Here is a 22890-nt window from a genome sequence, read left to right as displayed (position 1 = left end):
TGGAAACTTGCACACATGTGATACACATATATGCACATAGTACACATAAAAAATAAAAAAATAAAATCTTTTACCAGCATTTAGGAGGCTGAGGAGGAGGGTTATAGGTGTGAGGCCTGTCTGTGTTAAGTACAAAGACATGTCAAGGGAAAACATTGAAGCTGAGAATAGTCGCACGTGCCTTTTAAGTCGCTAACAATCCCTGGCTGGATCCAGACAACGGTGAATTGCCAAATGGACAGAGAGAGGTGTTGGTCCAATACAGTCTGCGAGGATATCACACAGGAATTCCTATGCTATGTTTGTGAGGAAACCTAAAGTTATTTCAAACTAAAAAGGTTTATTGTACTTCATTTTTAAATTTATTTTTATTTTATGTGTATCCGAGTGTTTTGCCTACAGAACAAACTGTATGTTCTCCTGGTGCTGTGGAAAGCAGGAGATGGGTATTGGATCCCTTGGAACTAGAGGTCTAACTGGTGGTAAGCTTCTGTGTTGGTGCTGGGAGCCAAACCACTGAGCTGTCTGTCTAGGCCCCACCTAGTTACTTATTGTGAGACCAGATATCACTGTGTCCCCGACTATTATGGAATTTACTATGTAGATCTCACAGGAATCTCCCTGTTTCTGCCTCCCACATTCTGGGGTTAAAGGCATGCACCACCACTGGGCGGTGGTGGCGCACACCTTTAATCCCAACACTTGGGAGGCAGAGGCAGGTGGATTCCTGAGTTCGAGGCCAGCCTGGTCTACAGAGTGAGTTCCAGGACAGCCAGGGCTACACAGAGAAACCCTGTCTTGAAAAACCAAAAAAAAAAAAAAAAAAAAAAAAAAAAAAAAAAAAAAGGCATGCACCACCACACTCAGCAAGTTTTGTTTTGTTTTTTTAATTATTTGATTTTTGTTTGTGGTTATGTGTGTATACATTGATGTAAAAATCAGAAGACATCTTGTAGGAGTTCTTTCCTACCATCATCTGGATGTGAGGATCAAATTCAGGTTGCAAGTTTTGTTACAAGTGCCTTTGTGAGTTGAGCCACCAGTCGCCCCTCCCCCATACACACATTTATTAACATCCTTAGTGTAGTGTGATAGTAGTGGTGGTGGTGGTGGTGTGTGTGTGTGGGGGGGGGTGGGTGGGTGGCCATGTGTTTGGAGAAAAAAACCTTACTGTCTTGCTCAGGCTAACGCCCAACTGGTGGTAATCTTATTGCTTTAGTCTCTTGATGGCTGGGATTATCACGGCTGCACCGTGCCCAGAGCCTCACTATTCTTTTTAAATATTTATCTTATTTATTTATTTAATATATGAGTATCCTGTAGCTGTCTTCACACATACCAGAAGAGGGCATCAGATCCCATTACAGATGGTTGTGAGCCTCCACGTGGTTGCTGGGAATTGAATTCAGGACCTCTGGAAGAGCAGTCAGCGCTCTTAGCCACTGAGCCATCTCTCCAGCCCCCTCATTTTTTTGGCAATTTATTTTGTTTTTTAATTACATATATCTTTCTTTATGTGAATATACTCGCTTAAGTGCAGGTACTCATAGAGGTCAGAGATGTTAAGTTGCCCTTGGAGCTGGAGTTAAACATGGTTGTGAGCCATCTGATATGAGCACCAAGTGAACTTGGGTCCTCTGGACCACCTTGGTAGCTTTCAACTAGAATCCCAGTATACGCAATAACCTGCTCAGCCCTCCCCTCAGCTCTCCTCAGTGTTTTCAGCATAGTGTAAACTGGAGAGCACTCCCTGGTGCGAAGAGTCTGTGTACTTTATCATTCCCTACCCCCAGGTCCATGAACATGTGGGATCCAAGCAATGAGTCATTGGCCACGAAGTCTGAGTTAGATCAGACAGTTAGCACTCTCGCTCTGAGATGAGGGCGGATTCTCCTGTTGGATCACATCGTGCGTAGAGCCCTGTGTGACTGCGCTCTCAGCCACTTGTTACCATTTCAAGTACAGTGACTCCAGAATCTTCCTTGAAATAACAAATTTCTCCTTTTTGTTTGTTTCCTTCTGTCTTCCCAAAGACCTGAGGATGAGATGTTTTTGAAGCGACTTTCTAGTAGTTACTCGGTGGAAAAGGACTATGATGCTCCCCTTTTCTACAGAGAAGAAGGAAACAGAAAATTCCAAAAAAAGGAATACACAGGCGCTGCAGTGCTGTACTCTAAGGTAACCAGCAGTTGACCAGGGCAGAAGGCGGGGTCAGAGTGCAGGCTCAGAGCCTGTTGTTGTTTGACTGTGGTTGATTGGGTTGTTTGTTGTTTGTTTTTTGTTTGTTTCTTCTTGTTTATAGGTCAGATTGAATTTGGGGAAAATATAGTAGAATTCTATTGTTGATTGTATTCGCAGACAAAAGACAGTTTATATTTCCTGAATTTTGGCAGGATTCTTCCCTATTCCTTCAGACCCATAACAGCAACAAGTTAATGGGCCCTGGGCCAGGTATTCTCACTGAATTGTACACCATTTGTCTGAAGAACTGATGAAGATTTTAGCTTGAATACCTAGATTGTTTGTTTGTTTGTTTGGTTTGGTTTGGGTTTTTTCCAGACAGGGTTTCTCTGTGTTGCCCTGGCTGTCCTGGAACTCACTCTGTAGACCAGGCTGGCCTCGAACTCAGAAATCCACCTGCAGCCCGGCACTGGTGGTGCATACCTTTAATCCCAGCACTTGGGAGGCAGAGGCAGGCGGATTTCTGAGTTCGAGGCCAGCCTAGTCTACAGAGTGAGTTCCAGGACAGCCAGGGCTACACAGAGAAACCCTGTGGGGGGGGGGGGGTGCAGAACAAAAAGAAAAAAAAAGAAAAAAGAAATCCTCCTGCCTCTGCCTCCCAAGTGCTGGGATTAAAGGCGTGCACCACCACTGAATAGCTAGATTTTAGCTAGCCACCTTGCTAGCTTACAACTAGAATGACTTTGGCTGAGCTTGGTGGCACTTGCCTTTAATTCCAGCACTCAGGAGGCAGAGGCAGGTAAATCTCTTGAGTTCAAGGCCAGCCTAGTCTACATAACAAGTTCCAGCCTGCCTAGGGAGATGTAGTAAGACTCTGACTCAATAAAATAAACAGCCAGAATGACTTAAATATTGCTTAAAAAAAAAAAAAGAAGAAGAAGAAGAAGAAGAAGAAAGAAAGAAAGAAAGAAAGAAAGAAAGAAAGAAAGAAAGAAAGAAAGAAAGAAAGAAAAGAAAGAAAGAAAATGAATGGATTTGTCATAGCCTAGCCAAACTAGATTTTCTTGGTCATATGTTAACATACTACTATTAACAACAGTCAAAAGATACTTAACACTAACCATGACAAACTATATTTTTTAATTATCATTTTATATGTATGGGTTTCTACCTACATGTATGTGCACTACATGTGTGCTTGGTGCCCAAGGAGCCCACAAGAGGGCATCATATCCCCTGGAACTAAAGTTACAGATTATGTATGGGTTCTGGTAATCAAGCCATGTCCTCTGGAAGAACAGCCAGTGTTCTTACGTGCTGCACCATCTCTGCTGTCCTGCCAAGCTAGGCTTTGAAGCAGAGCTGAGGCTTTAGCACTGTGTTACTCTTACTCCCTTGCTTCCGGGGAATCCTGAGAAAATTCCTTCTATTGGTTTTTCAGAGATCTGTATGGGCTTAAACCAAGAATATGTCAAACTCTTGATCTGTGATTTTATATATTAAAAGAATGGAGTAAGCCTAGAAGGTTGGCACACTCCTATGATCCAAGTCTCAGGAAGGGAAGAAGGTCAGAAGTTGAAGGCTAGTCAGTCTCAGCTTTGTAACAAGGCTAGCATGGGCTATATGAGACTCTGTCTAGGAGAGGAGAAAGAAATATGAAGGGGTAAAACTGAGGTGTGGCTCCAAGCTATACCACTTGCCTAGCAAGCACGATGCCCAAGGTTTTCATTCTCAGCCCTGGGGTTGAGAGATTAGTACATGTCCTGTGTCTTTAAAAGTTAATATTAACCCGTGGAATTAACTTTCCTAAAAATATTGAAGCTACAACATCCACTCCACAAGCATGTAAAAGCCCTTCTTTGTAATGGTGTAAGAAAGTATTTGGCTTCAGTTTTATGCCTTTGCATCCTAGATGTTATCCCATGGAAAGTTGCTCAGTGAAAACAAGTAAAAAATAAGAAAGACAGGGCTGGAGAGATGCTTGGGGCAAGAGCACTTGCTGCCCCAGAGATGTGGCAGGCGCTGGGTCTCCTCCTGCTGGGGAGTCCGGAATTCTCCTGGCCTCCACAGGCACCCCCGTTAACACATGCACATACCCATACACATAATTTTAAAAATAAAATAAATCTTTTAAAATAAGCTCTAGAATGAGTTTGACATCAGCCTGGGTTACACAAGACCTTATCTCAAGAAGAGAAGAGATGAAGGCTTGCTGTCGATGGAGAGGGATCTGCACGTCCTATTCCATGACGCTGGTGTTTGGTGATTACAGTACTCTGCAATTTTATAGAGAGCTGCTATTTTCTTTCTTTTTAAAGTAATGCTTGTTGTTTTGTCTGTAAAAGTAATAAATGTTACTTTGGAAAATATAGAGAAGTATAAAGGGTAAAAAAAAAAGTCATAACCAGTGATAAGTACTGTTAACATTTCTGCTTCTATCTGGCCAGCCAGAGTTTTTCCTGTGAGAATGTGTTTTTCTCTTACAAAATTGGGATAATGCTGCACTTACTGTGTCGTAACCTGCTCTTTCCCTTCAACGATTTATTGTACCCATTTTCTCACAGTATTAAATTTTCAGCTCTAAGTAATTTCCCAAAGCTAACTCTGTTCTACTACAGAGAAGAAATGTACTTAATTTAAGATCTAATATTGGCATATTATTTGGCATTATGATGCTATAATAAGCATCTTTCTGTATAAATATTTTTATGTACAACCAATGTTTTGTTTGGGATGAATTAGTAGAATAGTGAAGTGCTGGGTCAAGCCTTTGAGTGATGCTGAATTGTTCCCCAGGAAAGGACTAGTTAATGTTCATTCTGACAGAATGTGGGAATGCTCATTTCTTAAGCAACACTGGTTATTATTACATAATATTATTTTTTTTTAGTATTATACATTTATTTGGGGGTTAGGAAATATGTTCATATACTTAAATTTCAAGAGTTGCAAAAATATATAGTGTGGTTTCTTTTCCTGTCCCTAGTTTAACCTCACTTCCAGCCCCATAAGCTACCTTGTTAAATATACTGTATATAAGGCACGTGTAGGTAAGGCACGTGTAGCATAGTGAGATTAACCTCCAGGTACTTGAGAACTACTTTTTCAGAGGGCATGACTTTGGCTCCAAAAGCCTTCCTGTATTTCCAGCTTCAAGGGATCCAATGCCTCTGGCATCTTTGGGTACTTCACTCACATGTATACATATACACATTTTTTTTAATCTTAGGAACTCCAAGTAGGCCAATGAGATGGCTCCATGTATAAAGGCAATTGTGCAAAGGCCTGGATGACATGAGTTCAGTCTTCAGATTCTGCAAGATAACAGGAGAGAATCATCCTCAATACACATGTCATGATATGAGTCTAGGTATGCACGTGCATATAAATCCCAGCACTCAGGAGGCAGAAGCAGACAGATCTCTGAGTTTGAGGCTAGCCTGGTATACAAAGCAAGTTCTAAGACAGCCAGGGCTATACAGAGAAACTCTATCCTGAAAAATAAAACAAGCGAAACTAAATAAAATAAATATATATTAAGTTTTAAGAATTGAAAGTGTAGATCAGTGTTATAATGCTTACCTAGCATGCATGAAGCTCTGGCTTCCAAACCTAGCACCCTACTGCAAAACATTTGCTCTGTCTTGCCGAATGGCATTGCCAGCTGTCAGACTACAGTGCACTTCCACTAGCAGTATAATGAGACTGTTCACTGTCCCACGCCTTTGTCAAGTAACCTGCTCTTGGGTTTATTTTTCTTTACCAAATTGATGTGTGAAAAAGTATTTCAGCTAGAACACTCAGAGAACTGGCCTTATGGACTCAAGTTCACTGTCCTTTTATGATCTCTGGAGTTTTGGTTTTGTGAGTTTGTTTGGGTTTGTTGTTTGTTTATTTTGTTTTACTTATTCTTTTTGTGTGTGTGTGTGTGTGTGTGTGTGTGTGTGTGTGTGTGTGTGTGTGTGTGTGTGACTGGTCCTATGTGGCCAAGGATAGCCTAAACTTTGTAGAAGAAGCTGGCTTTGAACTTCTGATCTTCTTTTCATCCACCTCCCAAGTGCTGGGATTAAGGCACATGCCACCACACCCAACAATATCTGGGTTTCTTTACTGGAGTTAGCGTGATTCCTCCAGCAGGACTTTTGACTCTTCATAGTTTCTTCCAGAATTATTACACTTTCATTTGTTACATTAAGACTGATCAGGCCGGGCAGTGGTGACGCATGTCTTTAATCCCAGCACTTGGGAGGCAGAGGCAGGTGGATTTCTGAGTTGAGGCCAGCCTGGTCACAGAGTGAGTTCCAGGACAGCCAGGCTACACAGAGAAACCCTGTCTCAAAACAAACAAACAAACAAACAAAAAAGCAAACAAACAAAAAGACTGCTCCATTTACACTGGACTTGGTGGCAACAGCCTATAATCCATCTACTTGGGAAACTGTAGCAGTGGGATCATAAATTCAAGGTGAGCCAGGGTGAACTGGCAGAAGTGGGCTGATTCCGGCTCTCCTGTGTTCAGTGTTGGATCTTCAGAGCTTTGCCAACGGAAAGGAAGTGAACACAAGGTTCAGTATTTTTTCCCAGTTTTATTCAGTCCTTAGTAGTAGATCCCTCATTATCTGAGGTGCAGAGTCCCATTTATTCCTGTGACCTGCTCATTGTTTTTCAGGGAGTGTCTCATTCAAGGCCTAACACCGAGGACATTTCATTGTGCTATGCCAACCGCTCTGCAGCTCTCTTCCATCTGGGTCAGTATGAAGTGAGTATTGAAGCACCTGGTGTCCTGCACACACTGCAGTTAGTTAGCTTGGAAACATCGATATCCACCCAGGCCCATTCTTCTGACTCTTGTCACCTCGCATAGGAAACCACAAAAAATAGTGTTAATTGACAAGAAAAGGCTATGGTATTGTCCACAGTGCATGGACTGGTTCTGATAGGCCCGCCCTTCTGTGTCCATATCTGCCAGATGTGCTGCTGATGGTATTTTAGATTCCAGATATGTCCAGATATTACCTTGTTCATTTGTTTCTTCTACATAAGCTAGGCACAAAGACTGGAAAGATGGCTTGATGGCTCTTCCGGAGGCTGGGTTTGATTCCCAGCTCTGACATGGCAGCTCACGACAGGCTGTAAGTTCACTTCCAAGGGCTCTGGCCTCTACAAGCAGAAAGCACAGGCATACATGCAGGCAAAGCACATACACATGGTTGAAGGGCGATATTGAATAAACAGGCTGTGCTTGAGCTTATCCCTCTGATGATGCAGCTTCTCTGAGGGAATCGGGGGTGGGGGTGGGAGAAGGTGCCCAGCCCCGCCCAGGAGCACCAGTGAGGCAGCTTTGTGTAAGTGGCTTTCTTCTCATCCCCTAACTGCTGCAGCAATGTCAATGGTGGAACATTATGTCAGGAAATGACAAAAATTAGATCTATGGTCAGGCACTAGTGCACTCAGGAGGCAGAGGCAGGTGGATCTCTGTCAGTTTGAGTTTACAGAGGCAGCCTAGGCAGCCAGGACTATACAGAGAAATTCAGTCATGAAAAGACAAACAAATGAGATCTGTGCTTCAGCAAGATACCTGCGAGCTGCAATGGAGGAGCCTCAGGACAGGCTCCAAAACACCCTGTGTGTGCATTTTACAGGAGTTGGTTACACCCTGGAGCTAAGGTCTACTGGAATGTTGAATGTTCACACTCACTGCCCTTCAGATCGAAGAGAAGAACAAGGATCTGTCTTGGTTTGATGATGCACAGCTATAATCCTGACATGTAGAAGACTGAGGCATGCTATGTGTTTGTGGCTAACCTGGGCTACATAGTCAATCCTGACAGTCAGAACTGCTACTAAAACCTGAAAAACAAGAATCTAATAATCTGGGATTTTCCTTTTTCCTTTTTTTTTTTAATAGAGTGTATAGCATACCTCTGACTTTGGTCAGATGGCTACAGCACCTAGAGAAGCTGCTGCTGCTGCTGCTGCATAGCACACAGCTAATATTGACTATATGATATAAATTTTGTGGTACACTTTAGCTGTGCTGCCAACTTTGGAAAAAAGTATCCCAGTTTATCATTTTAAATTGGCACTGTACAAAAATTAGCAGCCATATTAGTCTAGACACATTAAACTTCATTTTTCCTTTTATACAGAAGTAATGCACTATATTAAATATTCAGTCTTATCTACATGGGTTTGATTACAGAAACTAACAAAGTATTCTCTAAATAATGAAAATAAAATCCAAGACTCTGACTGTAGGTCCTAAGCACTTAGACTCTTAAGGACAATGAAGAAAAACTTAGGAAGAATATCATCCATATTGATCATCTGTTTTACTTCTAATAATGACCATTTATTGAATATATTCAGGAGTTCCTTTCATTACTTTAGATATATAATTTATCTCATCCTAAAATGACCTGTTAATGAATCATCTCTTTTTTCAGATGAGAAACAAAGACATTGAAAACCCTAACTTGCCTGCATAAGATCACACCTAGTCTCTTACTTACTCAGTGAATATCCCTTCCCCCAACCCTGACCTTGAGACAGAATCTCACTATGTGGTTCTGGTTGTCCTAGAACTCAATACGGAGACCAGACTAGCCTCACACTCACATAGATCTGATAGCCTTTGCCTCCCAAGTGCTAGGATTAAATGCATGGGTCACCAAGACTAGCAAAATCTACCTCCTTAATTTTCTAAGACTTATCTCCTCTTAAAAAATGGAACTGTTGAGCTGGTCATGGTGAGACAGGCTTAATCTTTAATCTCAGCACTTGGGAGGCAAAGACAGGCCTATGGGTTTGGGGCAGCCTGATCTATAGAGAGAGTGCCAAGCCCCCAAGGCTGCAGGGCAAAACTTTGTCTCAAAAGAAACAAACAAACAAGCCAGAACTACTTAAGAAGAAAAATAAGACATAATAGTATAAACAAGTATTACTGTCACTCAAGTAAAAGGCCACTCAGGAGGTGGCATCAATCCCTAGCATAAGGAGGGGGGAGAAGGAATGAATGGGAGAGAAGGAAGGAAGGAAGAGAAAAAGGAAAGATCTCAAAGCAGAACACAGGATGTAATTTAAATTTAAGGCCTAAGCTCTCGGCTGAAGTTGTCTACTTTTAGTGATCCTTTCCATGCCCATGGTTTTCCGTCTTCAGTGCATAGTGAAGAGTGGAGACCAAGGGTCGTCCTGGAATTTCCTTTTGTTCTTTTTGTTTTCAGGCATGTCTTAAAGACATAGTGAGAGCAGGTATGCATGGGTATCCCGAAAGACTGCAGCCCAAGATGATGGTGCGTAAGACAGAATGCCTGGTGAACCTGGGGAGACTCCAGGAAGCAAGACAGACCATCAGTGATCTTGAGAGCAGCCTTGCTGCCAAGCCAGCCCTGGGGCTTTCCTCTCCTCAGGCTCTGCAAAGGAATGTGCAGCATCTGAAAATGAAAATCCAAGAAAAGGAAATTCTCCCAGAATCCTTCCCTACAGCTCTCACCAGTGCCTTTGAGGATGTGACCCTGGGGGAAGAGAACAGACAGATTTCTGGGGCATCCCTCTCTGTCAGCTTACGCACAGACCCTTTGAAAGGCCGCCATCTAGTTGCCACAGAAGACATTCTCCCAGGAGAAGTCCTAGTGAAGGAAGATGCTTTTGTAAGTGTCCTTAACCCAGGAGAAATGCCACCACCGCATCATTGCCTAGAGAGCAAGTGGGACACCAGAGTTACCAGTGGAGACCTCTACTGTCACCGATGTCTGAGGCACACCTTGGCCACAGTACCTTGTGGCAGCTGCAGCTATGCCAAGTATTGCAGCCAGGAATGTATGCAGCAGGCGTGGGACCACTACCATAGCACGGAGTGTTCTCTAGGAGGGCTGCTCCTCACACTCGGGGTCTTCTGCCATGTTGCCTTGAGAATGACTCTTTTAGCCAGATTTGAAGATGTTAACAGAGTTGTAAGGATGCTTTGGGACAAGGCTGGTAGTAAAGACGCCTGTTTACCTGAAAGCAAGAATCTGGTCAAGACATTTGATTGCTCAAATCAGGAAGAGAATGAAGAGAACAGCAAGATAGGTGAACCCCCAATTCCTGGATGCAATGTCAATGGGAAGTATGAAAGTAATTATAATGCTGTCTTCAGCCTTTTGCCCCATACTGAAAAACATAGCCCAGAACACAAATTCATCTGTGCCATCAGTGTCTCCGCACTGTGCAGACAGCTCAAAGCCCAAACATCCCCCAAGCTGAAAGCAGTGACTCCAGGGCTGTGTGCAGATTTGACTGTTTGGGGAGTAGCCATGCTTCGACACATGCTACAGCTGCAGTGTAACGCCCAGGCCATAACGTCCATATGTCACTCAGGTACGTCAGAAAGCTAGTTTTTTACGTACATTACTGGTATTTCAAGAGCTAATGTTTAAGGAGAAAAGCACTATAAAGGAAGACTAGCATCAAACAAATCAGTGACCTAAAAGGAGAACACAGCTGTCTTATATCTTATACTATTGAGAAGTTTTGAGTACACTTCTATGATCCCAGAGCTTGGAAGGTGGAGACAGGATGGTTAGGAGTCTAAGAGAGCTTTAGCTAATAAGTAAGTTTGAGGTCAGTCTGAACTACATGTCTCTTAAGAACGTGAGCCAGAGCCGGGCAGTGGTGGCACACGCCTGTAATCCCAGCACTTGGGAGGCAGAGGCAGGTGAATTTCTGAGTTTGAGGCCAGCCTGGTCTACAGAGTAAGTTCCAGGACTGCCAGGGCTACACAGAGAAACCCTGTCTCGGGGGGGTGGGGGGGTTGGCAAGAGCGTGAGCCAGAGCCAGGTGGTGGTGGCACACGCCTGTAATCCCAGCACTCAGGAGGCAAAGGCAGGCAGATCTCAGAATCCAACCTAGTCTATATAGTGAGAACCCACTAGGCTACATAGTGAAATCCTGTTTCAAATAAATATAGCAATAACAACAACAAAAAATTAATTAAAAATTTAAAACTAGAGTATTTTTAAACTTTTATTCATTTTGTGTGTGGTATACATACTGTAATGTGGGTCCATGAATCAATTCTCTTCTACCATGTGTGTCTTGGAGATCAAACACAGGTTGTTAGGCTTGGGAGCAAGTACTTTTACTTCCTGAGTCATCTCCCCAACCATTTCTAGTATTCTAATTTAGTAGTTTTCATTTTATCAACAAATGCCTTTGAGGGCCCAGGAAGACGGCTCAGTGGGTACTGCACTCGATGCGAGAGCTTGAAGCCCAGTGTTCAGATCCCCAGTGCCCAGGCAGAGGCTGAAGCATGGTGGCCTGCCTGCGATTCCAGGAAGTGGAGACAGACAGATCCCTAGCTAACCAGACTAGACACTAGCTGAGTTGTGTGTTCAAGAGAGCAACCCTGGCTTACTGTGTCGGATGGAGAGTGATCGTCTCCACAGGCAGGCACACACCTAAGCACTCTGACATGCACAAAGGAAAGAAAATTCCTTTTAAGGTTTTGGTGGTGGTGGTAGTGGTGGTGTTTGGGTGTCTTGGTGTTTTTGTTTTGTTTTTGTCCCCACTCCCCCCTCACTGTGGTGGCATACTCCTTTAATCTCAACATCTGGGGCAAAGAGGCTGAAGGACCTTTGTGAACTGTAGGTCAGCCTGGACTACACAGCAAGCCTATACTAGCCAGGACAACATAGACAGACCTGTTCAAAGAAACAAAAAATATTTCTTTTATATTTTTGAATGTTTTGTCTGTGCACCACATCTATGTCTGGTGCCCATGGAAGCCAGAAAAGTATATTAGATTCCCTAGACTTGGAGATTCAGCCGCTTATAAAGTACTGTCTGAGTGCTAGCAATCAAACCGAGGTTCTCTGGAAGAGCAGCAAGAACCCTTACTTCCTGGGCCATCTCCCCACCTCCTTTTCTAGTTAATTATGCTGAAAGGGAGGAAGGTAGATGTTGCCTAAACCTAGGATTTATTGACAGATTAATACTCTGTTAGCCTAACTAAACGATAGAAGCTTTTTCTCCAGACTTCATGTTACAGCATCCAGATTTGCCATCCTCTTTGTGTGTATGTGTCTACAGATGTTGACTCAGCTGCCAAGTTACACAGTATGTATGCATTCTTTGTGACGTGGCTCTTTTCCCCATCTTAAAGCAATAGAGTTTGAAACTAGCATTTATGTGGCCCATGGTCTTATTAAATCACATTTCGAGTTAGTCTCTGCGGTACGCATTTTGGGGTTTAGCTGCGGTTCTGTGTCTTACACTTTTCCCTCTCAGGCTGTCCAGACACTGCTGCACACTGGGCTGAGAGGATGAACTGCAGTCCAGAGTGAGTAGGATTCTGCAGCATCCCCACCCAGCGGGGTCAGGAGGGACACGGGAGGAGGCCTTCTCCAAGGACCTCCTTAGTGTACAGCTCTTAGGCGAAGGCCTTCTCTGATCATCTTAGCTTGGACATATTTTTTTATTCAGGATGAGCTTGTATGCATACACTTTATTAGAGGTAAATCAAGGGTTATATACTTTTAGGGAGGCGATAGGAATATTCAGGGTGGGTAAAGGTCATTGGCTGAAGGCTCAGGTACTGAGATGCCTCATTAGCACGGGGAGGCAGTCCGGGGGTCTCAGGGGCTTGCTGAACAGGTTTCTTAGGGGGTTGAGAGGGTGGCCGTAATCACCAAGGTTAGGTATGGCGGAGGGTATGGGGGTTTCAGGCTCCCCAGACAACATCAGAGAAGGAGAAACTACTGGTAAAGGAAGTCCCCCATTTGAGTCAAGCTTCAGAAGGCTATCAAGACGCTGACAGACTTTGTCCTTAATTAGCAGGGCCCAACAAGTGTCTTCTTTGTTTTCTGCCTTCTTTGGCTCTTTAAGCCACTGCTACAAAAATAACCAAATCTGGGCCAGAAAGATGGCTCAGCTAGAAAGGTGCCTCTAAGCCTGAAGACCTGAGTTTTGACTTGATTTGGTTTGGTTTTTTGTTTTTTTGAGCAGGTTTCTCTGCATAGCCCTGGGTATCCTGGAACTCACTCTTTAGACCAAGTTCAACTTGAACTCAGACATCTGCCTGCCTCTGCCCTGAGTGCTGGGATTAAAGTCATGTGCCAACACTGCCCGGCTAAAAAATTATGGAACACTTCACCAATTTTCATGTGACCCTTGTGCAGGGACCATACTAATTATTTCTTTACATCCATTTTAGTATATGTGCTGCAGAAACAAGCACGAGGACCTGAGTTGTGTCGTCAGGACCCTCATGGTAGAAGGAGAGAGCCAACACCTTCTACACAGGCTGTCCTCTGACCTTCATACACATCATGACATATGCTCCTGCCCCGCAGAATAGGCAGAGGAATATCCAAACATCTCTGCAATAGGAGTGGTTGCTACTCTTTTCTTTGAGGTCATCTGTGTCTTTGAATTAGCACTATTCACAAGGTGCAACAGTGTACTAGGAAACTTTGAAATAGCCTATCATTCATTCTAGGAGAAAAAGCTTTTTAAGCTTTAGTATGTGAGAAGAAGAGACTGTAGAAAGGCCATAGCACATGTAACCAGCTTAGGAGTCAACTTTTCAGGAGCAGAGTCTGTTTTTGAGGCACAGTCTCTCTTGTTTCTACCCCTACACCTTGTACATGAACTTTATTCTGCTTCTACCTGTCATCTTGCCCTAAGCATGCTGAGCTTACTGATGCCAGCCACCTCATAAGCATGGGCACCAGGACTGAGCTAAAGGCATCTGGCTTACATGGAAAGTTACCCATTAAGCCATCTTGCTAGCCCCAGAAAATGTATTTTCAACAGGTGTGGAGGTGCACGTATTTAATCTCAGCACTCAGGAGGTAGAGTTAGATAGATCTGTGTTCAAGACCAGCCTGGTCTACAGATCAGGTTCCAGAATAGCCAAGGCTACACAAAGAAACCCTGTCTTGAAAAACAAACAAACAAAAGATCCTTCTATGTTCCATTCACAAAAGTGACTTCTATAACAATAATAAGGGTATTTGAGTGTGTCAAGAATCACAAGTAGCCAGGTGTAATGGTGCACACCTTTAGTCCAGGTGAGCGCCTTTAGTCCCAGCACTCAGGAGGCAAAGGCAGGAGGAGTTTGAGCATCCACAAAGTGCGTACAGCATAGCCAGGGCTATTGCATAGAGAAACCCTGTCTCACAAGACACAAAAGCAAAAAAAAAAGAATTACATGTTAACCAGGGTATTGATGTTAATAAGCAGAACTCACGATATCTAATAAAACAAAAGATTCTATTTTATAACAGAGACTTTCCATACTGAAATATATGCAGAACCTGACACTTGCCTAGCAACTGAACTACCCCCACACCCTCTTCATGAAACTTAATAAATGCACACTATCAAACACATTATCATGATAAAAATAACAGTCTGTATCCTCTCCCTAGAAGTTAAATAAAGATACCATTTTGTCTGTGAGATTGGCAGTGTCATTTTGTTGATGTCTTGATTAGTTTTTGTTAACCTGTTACAGACCTAGACATGTCTTATAAGAAGGAATCTTAAATGAGAAGATGCCTTCCTAAGACTGGTCTGTAGGTACATCTCACAAATGATTGCTGAGGAAGGGCACTGTGGATGGCGCCACCCTGGACACCCAGATTGTCTGGGTGTATAAGAAGCAGGCTGAGCAAACCACAAAGCAGCAGACCTCCCTCTATGGCTTCTGCTTTAGCTCCTGTCTCCAGGTCCTTCCCCTCAGTGAAGGCGGCACAGTCACATGAGAGTTGTAAGAGGAAATAAATCCTTTGCTCCCCAGGTAGTTTTTGGTTATGATGTTGTATCTCTATAATGGAAGCCCTAAGTAAGATAGTTGTTTTTCTTTTTTAGTACATTTTAATGCATTTTAGATAGGGATATTCTTTTAAATGGCCATAGCATATAATGTAAAAAGAAGTGCTTACAAATCACCATGTGCCCTGTCATAAATTTTGTTAAAATTTCCATAAGGACATCAGTGCCATATTTCCAATCTCAACACTCATGAGCCTGAGGCAGAGGTAGGAGGATGGTAAGTTCAAGGCCAGCTTGGTCTACATAGCAAGATCCTGTCTGAATAATAACAGTAATAACTTTCATACAGAGATCTAGAAGAGGCCACTGCAAAGACAGCACGGCAAAACTGCGTTTTAAATGACTGTCCTTGTCTCTGTAATTTTGCTTCTAATTTTTACATAACTACCATGTATTCTTTCTGTAATTTTAATTAGTTTTTTAATAATAGAAATAAGCCAAGTGCTAAGAATATTTTCATAGGAGCATTTTTAAGACATACCTCAGATTTGCCCTCCAGGTGAGTCGTACCAATTACATGCCACCCGCAACGTTCACTTCCTTTTTCCCTACCATCTGATTCTGTTTCAGTCTATTCGTAGTTCTGATCTTGTTATATCCCTTTTTATTGTTTCCTTGGGTTCCAACACCTCCCAGTTTAGTGTTCTCATTGAATTTCATTAGCAGCTGTTTCATTAGTGGCACAGAAGAAGGATTACAGTGTTAACTAGGATAGACTTTGACAAAGAACTATAAGAACATATCTTATTATCTTTGCATAAATTCTTTTTAATCAAAGTTCCTCAAAAGCCTCTCTGTTCCCATCTCAGGGAGTCGGTCTGGCCACTGACGAGAGTCCAGCCTGCAGTACAGGAGTGTGTGGGTCTGTCCCCGTGGGAAGGGCGCAGCTGTGTTGTATCAGGTTTCCTGTCTTAACAAGGCTTGCAGAGGCTCCGCGTGGTCCTGAGCTAGCTAACTGTCCCTTGCTGTCCTTGATTACCTGACACCCATACACACTTCTCATTTTGCAGACCATTTACCAGGGTAGCTATGCCTGGAAGTACGGATGAGTCCTTATGTCGTTTTTCTTTTACTTAAGTCCCATTTGAAATGCACCAGGGACACTTCAATCCAGGGTACACTTTTGCTAAAGAATCACTCATTTATTTTTATATGTAAAATGTCACCTATTAACTGCAGCTGATGTGGTACATACATATTCTCTCTTCCTATTATCCACTAATAAGTGACTAATGCGAAATATTGAGTAATTTTTAAAAATCAATACTCAATTTTTTAGAAATAATTAGAGAGACATTCAACTCTGACACCAGCACCCTACTCAGTTCCTGAGCCTCCTCTGCCAGAGGATAATCTATAAATAACTCACAAGGCTGACATTACTCACTGTGTTGCAGTCATTTTTTCTGAGAAAATTTTTAGCAACTGTTCTAATAGAGCCTTCCAGTTATCAGTAGTTGGGAATGCAAGTCAACTTTTAATTATGCAGACGCTGATTATTCAGGCGACAAATTGTTGGTGCCTGCATGGCTCCTTCCTGCTGCCTACCTTTAAACATTCTCAGCGCTCATTAGCACATGTTCCAGGAGGTAGGCTTGGAGGCGCGGACAGGCGCTCAAACCAGCTAAGCACTTAGAGAAGCTCTGATGAAAGATGTTAATGCAGTTTGTAGAATTATTGGCTAAAATTGAGTCATTTGGATTCCCTGTGAATTGTATTTACATGCCCTGTCCCTGTCCCCCATAGCAACAGATAATAGGATTGTCTGCAGAGAGACAACATAATTCTTATATTTAATTTTTTCCTTTGTCGGACACTTTCACATGACGGTTCGTGGTGTTTTCTTTGTTCATTACATTTGTATCCAGACTAGTTACTTCTGATAAGAGGTTAGTTAGGATTCCTGGCACACAGACAGAGACACCACAGTTATCAGATCATTTCCCACTTTTTTAGGAAACCGTTTCCCTTTAAGTGTTTTGCACATTTTACCCAGTTTATTGGAAATATTATTTCCCTCCTGCTTAAACTGAGGCTATGATCATAATTTAAGCCTTTCTAGGTAGTCAATCTTACATATATCATACCTATTCCTGGCATATGTTTGCCTATTACAAAAACCCTTGTAGGTGTGCAGTCCTAGGAGCCTCTGGTCAAGTGAAATGTTCCGTGTGTGAACCTGGAGTGGGGATGGCGTTTTGTTTGCCCCAGGGCTGCTGTGTTTCACGCAGTTGTTTTCTGCATCCTCTGGTCTATCACTGTCTTCGCCATTGCCAGAAAACCCTGCTGTGTGTTCCCCGTGTGGAGGTTCTCTGAGAAACTATATAACCAAAACAATTAGCATTTTGTTTGAAGGGCAGAAGCTGTTGGGGCTCAGGGCTTCCATGTCTCGAAGGTCCACTGGCCAGCGCCCTGGCCACCGTTAACTTTAGGGAGAGGAGCATAGTGGAAGGAGAGCTCTCAACTCCTCTGCTCCTGCCTGTTTTGGTTTTGATTTTGTTTGGTTTTGTTTAAGCCAGGATCCTCTCTTCCAGCCTCTCAAATGTTAGAATTACAAGCATGCATCTCTCAGATTACCTTTCCTTTGCTTTTTTTGAAATAGATTTTGCCATAGCAACAGGAATCTAACCTAACTAAGCATAGCTGTGCACATGGTATGAAGAACTCACATATGTGTGAATGGAAGTTCATGGAGCCAGCATCACCGCCTAGAGGCCCCTTCTCTTTCTTCTTGCAGTTGTCTTGCTAGCTAACTGTACTGTGAGAGAGGTTGCCTGGGACGTAAGATTGCCTTCAATAAAACATGCACAGACGGTTTTCTTACCTCAGACTGCAGAGCAGTTTCCAAAAATTTTAGAGAAAGGGCAGGATGAAGAAGACCGTGGGTTTTCTGCACACACTTAAGGCTGCATAAGTAAATAAAGTGAGCTACACTAATAGGACATTCATTCCAATAGCCAACCAAAGAGCAGTTACAGCAAAGCACTTGGACGTCAAACATCTTGGGGAGATAATCTTAGGCATGCTATGGTTCTGCGTCCTGTGAGCATTGTGAAACTGTCTAGAAAGCACCCTACTGGTAATCCCTTTTTGATTATCTTTTTGTAAGTCCTAAGCCTGGGGTTTTGAGTGGCGCACAGGCATAATGGTTAGGCCCCGTGGACTTCCTGTGTGCCCGCTCATTCACTTTACTTCCTGGGGACCAGGGTTTGCGATGACTCACGTTCCATCTGATTTATATTGGATCCGGCTGCAGAGCCGTGACTCAGACGGGCTTCAGGCCCAGCTGTTCAGTTCATCTTCTGAGGAATAGATGACAAGGACAGGACAAATGTCCTGACGCATATTTCCTTCTGTTCTTGCACTTCAGGGTCTAACGAGAGCATCATTACCAACAGCAGGCAGGTACGCCTTGCCACGGGCGTCTTCCCTGTGGTCAGCCTCCTGAACCACTCCTGCAGCCCCAACACCACTGTGTCCTTCACTAGCACCGTCGCCACCATCCGGGCAGCACAGAGGATCGCAAAAGGACAAGAGATTCTGCACTGCTATGGTGAGCCAGGCTTTCTTTCCACTGCCCTGCCCTGCCTCACATCTCATGTGAGAAGGATCAGGGGACAAGAATCAGCAGATACTGGGCTGGTACCTGTACTCATCCTGAGTCTTTCCTGGAAAAGGTAGTGCATCCTTAGGCCAGTAGAAAAGGTCTTCTGGCTGTGATAAAAAGGCCCGTCGAGGTCAGTGAGCCATGTCCCTCCATGCACAGCCTGCAGACTGCCTATCCTGAGAGTTAGCGAGGAACACCTTCTTGGCTCCTTTTCCTTCCTGCCCCAGCAGCTTGGAAACATATCCACTTCACCTGTGTCTTGTTGTTTCTTCTGAGATGACAGGTGATAGTACCCAGCCTCACATAGGCTGGGCAAGTGTCTATCACTGAGCCAGAACCCCAACTCAGCACCGCTGTCAGTCACATGACGACTATTTCAGCCCTTCTGTTGAGTAGGCTTTGACTCTCTTGATGCGAACAGGAACTGTGGGTAATCTCTCTCCAGGGCCTCATGAGAGCCGGATGGGTGTTGCGGAGAGGCGGCAGAGGCTGAGTTCTCAGTACTTCTTTGACTGCAGCTGTCCAGCCTGCCATGCTGACACACTGAGAGCAGCCGTAGCGCCTAGATGGGAAGCCTTCCGTTGTAACACTTGCAGAGTGCTCATGCAGGTAAATCTTCTCGACTGTTCCCAGGGGTCAGTGCAGCAGCTAAAGGTTGTCAGACACTAGGAGGACCACCACTGCTTCCATTCTTGTGACTCATCCTTACATGTCACCTGATCCTGTAAACAACACAGGTTGGATTTCCTAATATTTTCCTTATAAATAACACAAAATCTTAAATTACACAAAGGGACCAAAAACAAAAAACCTAGAAATTTACTTGCTCAAATAAGTCATCAAAAGTTCTGCATCAGACCTGGTACTTGGTAACTCAGGCCTGTAATCCTAGCACCCAGGAGACTGAGGAAGAAGGATCTCAAGTCTGAGGCCAATCTCAAGTGAGACCCCATCTAAGAGAACAACATTCCAAGGAGCTGTTTCAGATATAGCTTAATCTAGAAACTTAGATCATAGATTTTCTGTCTGCTCAATTCCATCTCTCTGTGCTGGCCTCATCAGACACACTATGTAGTAACTGTGGGAAAATCCAGCCCACATAGTTTTCCCTCGGCCTTTGATCCAGAGGAAAACCACATGGAGAGCATGAGAGCAGACCCTTGGGTGCTATGCCAGGTAATGGCGTAGATACTGAGGTCTTCAACATTCATGCCCTGACGGGACATGTTCTCCACACCAGAGCGTGGCATTCTCACTAGGAATACAGTAAGTGGAATTGGTTCTGTTGAAAATTGTAAAGCCAAGGGCCAGATATGAAGCCTTCCCTAGCACATTTGGCTGGGTTTTTTGTTTGTTTGTTTGTTTGTTTGTTTTGTTTTGTTTTGTTTTGTTTTTGTTTTTGGCTGTTTTAGGCAGGCTCCTGCCCTCTGCCTCCCAGGTGTGCCACCTGCTGGGCCAGAGCACCCTTTGCATTAGTGTTCCCTCGCTCCTGCTCACTCTTGAGGCAGGCTTCCACTCCGTGTCCCCAACTAACTTAGAGTTCACTTCAGAGCCCAGGCTGGTCTCGAACTTGAGATCCTCATGTCCCAGCTTTGCAAATACAGTGATATTTACAGGCCTATACCTGGCTTTCTCTGATAGATTCTCAGTAAGATGATTATCCTTTGAGCTGTACCTCTCCTCCGCTTCCTCCGCTCTTCCCGCAGGGTTGATCTAGGGCTCATTCCATAGCTGACTGGCCTCAGACTTGCCATCCTACTGCTTTAGTTTCCAAGTGCCACTGATGTCAGTGATGCAGTGTGTACCACATCCAGTGTTCTGTGTGTGTTTGTTTATTTGTCTGTTTTTGAGACAGGGTTTCTCTGTATACCCATGGCTGTCCTAGAACTCACTCTGTAGACCAGGCTACCCTCGAATTCACAGAAATCTGCCTGCCTCTGCCTCCAGAGTACTGTGATCAAAGGTGTACACTACCACCACCCAACCAGCTTTTTATTGGTTTTCTTAAGGCTTTTTAAAATAACTATTATATGTGTGTTCATCATCTAAAGACCTGGTCCCAAAAAGAGATGAGGGGCTGTCAAGGTGAAAAAGGATTACAGACTCTGTCAGTTCTGTTCACAAATTAAATCTCGGAATTGCTATAGACCAAATCCACTCAGGCCTTGTTGCATGTGTTGTTGCAGAAGTTTCCTTTTCATCAGGTCAGCAACCCTTTAGCTCAAGTCCTTGCAACATGCAGTATTGATAACTGTTCTGGCTTAGGAATAAAAATAGAACTGACTTCCACAGGGAAATGATGTGCTGAGCTGTAGCAACGAATCTTGCACAAAATCTGTCAGCAGGGACCAGCTGGTCTCTCGCCTGCGGGACCTTCAGCAACAGGTTGGCATGGCCCAGAAGCTTCTCAGGAATGGCAAACCAGGTGAGCCAGGCTCTCTTGCCCTAAGCCTTAGCCCTTCCTTCCCTTGTTTATTCTGGCATCACCTTGCCTTTCTGAGCAGTCCTCAGTAAATGATTGAGGACTTGAATTATCCCAGCACCTGCCACAAGATGGCTATGTAGGCCAGTGAGACCAGACTTTGACCAGCTGTTACTCTGGCGCCCTTGAAAGTATTCCTGATGGTTTAAGCCATGTCTGCTGCACCAGATCGTTCTAGCAGCTCGAGCCCCAGAAAGGCTGTCTGACTTCCCTGGGCTTTGTGTGCCTTCAGAAGTTGGATGTCACCGTCTAGTTCCCAGCTTACTGACCTAAGCCCCTCCCTAGAAGGTTGCTCTGCCATCAGCAGAGTGCTGCTCTGGGCCAGTGGTGTGGCTCAGGGTTAGAGCTCTGTAGCTAGCCCGAGATGAGAGAGGGAAGGAAGGACTCCTCTCATTTCAGAAAGGGAGTTGCAGAACTCAATATTAGACCCTGACATGGTAGGAATCTATTTTGACTATTCTAGCCTAGATTTTGAAATTGACATTTAGCCTAGAGTCAAGAAAACTGATGGTTACAAGAGGAATATAGAGTTGGTTATACTAGAAAACAGATGTTAGAAGCCCAGGGTAAATGTGAGGAGGCCTCATCTAACACCTTTTTCTACTGAAAGAGAAAACATTAGCAACCAGCAGCTTCCGTGGAATGCTGGGTCGTTCACTCAGTGAGATAAAGAGGCAGTCTCACTTGGCCTAGCCGATAGCAACCTTGCGACCTGGTCTCTCATGTCCAGGACTAGGTCTGTATCTGTTGTGAGGCATTTTTCCTTTGAATCCATAGAGCAAGCCATTCAACAGTTGTTGGGGTGCCGGGAGGCTGCCGAGAGCTTCTTGTCCGCAGAGCACACCGTGCTGGGAGAAATCGAAGATGGCCTGGCACAGGCCTATGCTACCTTAGGTATGGCGGAGCTCTCCTTCCCTGCCATGTGTTGAGTGTGGCCCTCACCTCCTTTGTTTGGTTCTCTCTTGCCATCTGAATTGACACTCTTCTCCCTTCCACTCTGCTTTCCTCACCCTCAGAGCCTTGGGCTAATGGTGTCTCTTCTCTGGAATGAGACATTTCTCCTCTCACAGGGGACTGGCTACGGTCTGCTGCCCATGTCCGGAAGAGTCTCCAGGTGGTCGAAGCTCGCCATGGGCCATCCAGTGTTGAAATTGGCCATGAGCTCTTCAAACTGGCCCAAATCTTGTTCAATGGGTAGGTCTTTCCTTTTCCTAGCGTTTGGCCAGGGTTCACAGTGCTCTGTGTTTTTCTAGGTGCTTCTGTGCATGGCTTTTTCGCTACAGTGCTTTAAAGCTCAAACTCCTTTATTTCCTCTTTAGGACAGATCTTTGCCCACTGTTTCACTGATAGACTTTAAGCTTGAATTTCCTCCCAAAATGTGGAGAAAGCCATTAGGTCTGCAGGGAGGACTTCCAGGCAGCCTCCCCCCCCCCTCTAGCATTCCTGCCTGCTTAATCACCCCCTCACCCCCCCACCCCCCGCTGGGCAGTCCCTGCTCTCTCAGCTGCAGAGCTCGGCCTTTTAAAGCAGTGGTTTTCAACCAGAAGGGATTTTGCCTTCAGATGGCATTTGGCAATGTTTGGAGACAGTTTTGATTGTTCTGGCTTGAGGGGAGGGTCCTGCCAGCATCTGGTGGATAAAGGCTAAACCTACAGTGCACAGGACAGCCTCCACAGTGGGGAGCTCCAAGTTAGCTGTGTGAAGGCCGAGAATCCCTGCTTTAGAGATTGAAGAAGCTGAGGGAACCGCTCAGTTAGTAGTGCACTTGGTGGCATGCACAAAACCCTCGTTCTGTTCCTAGCTC

The 22890-nt window shown here is 44.2% G+C and overlaps 1 protein-coding gene and 1 non-coding gene across 5 annotated transcripts in view; one reads left to right on the top strand and one right to left on the bottom strand.

Annotated features, from left to right (window-relative positions):
• The window catches only part of Smyd4 (SET and MYND domain containing 4), a 41088-nt gene that overhangs the window by 15319 nt on the left and 2879 nt on the right, over nucleotides 1-22890 (top strand). For 3 of the 4 annotated variants that reach the window (XM_052196274.1, XM_052196272.1, XM_052196273.1), the window contains 8 exons: nucleotides 2034-2178; nucleotides 6851-6940; nucleotides 9405-10539; nucleotides 18368-18550; nucleotides 19050-19213; nucleotides 20897-21029; nucleotides 21864-21980; nucleotides 22157-22280. In XM_052196274.1, the coding sequence (XP_052052234.1) occupies nucleotides 2034-2178; nucleotides 6851-6940; nucleotides 9405-10539; nucleotides 18368-18550; nucleotides 19050-19213; nucleotides 20897-21029; nucleotides 21864-21980; nucleotides 22157-22280 (2091 nt within the window). The remainder of the gene's footprint in view (nucleotides 1-2033; nucleotides 2179-6850; nucleotides 6941-9404; nucleotides 10540-18367; nucleotides 18551-19049; nucleotides 19214-20896; nucleotides 21030-21863; nucleotides 21981-22156; nucleotides 22281-22890) is intronic. The other variant, XM_052196275.1, reaches the window with a different exon arrangement.
• Nucleotides 13293-13396, bottom strand: LOC127695641 (U6 spliceosomal RNA). Its single transcript, XR_007980023.1, has one exon. It is a non-coding gene; the product is annotated as a U6 spliceosomal RNA (small nuclear RNA).

Source organism: Apodemus sylvaticus, chromosome 10 (genome assembly GCF_947179515.1).
Source record: "Apodemus sylvaticus chromosome 10, mApoSyl1.1, whole genome shotgun sequence".
Taxonomy (NCBI): Eukaryota; Metazoa; Chordata; class Mammalia; order Rodentia; family Muridae; genus Apodemus; species Apodemus sylvaticus.
Note: the sequence above shows the minus strand (reverse complement) of the source record. Positions and strands in the feature narration are given on the sequence as shown.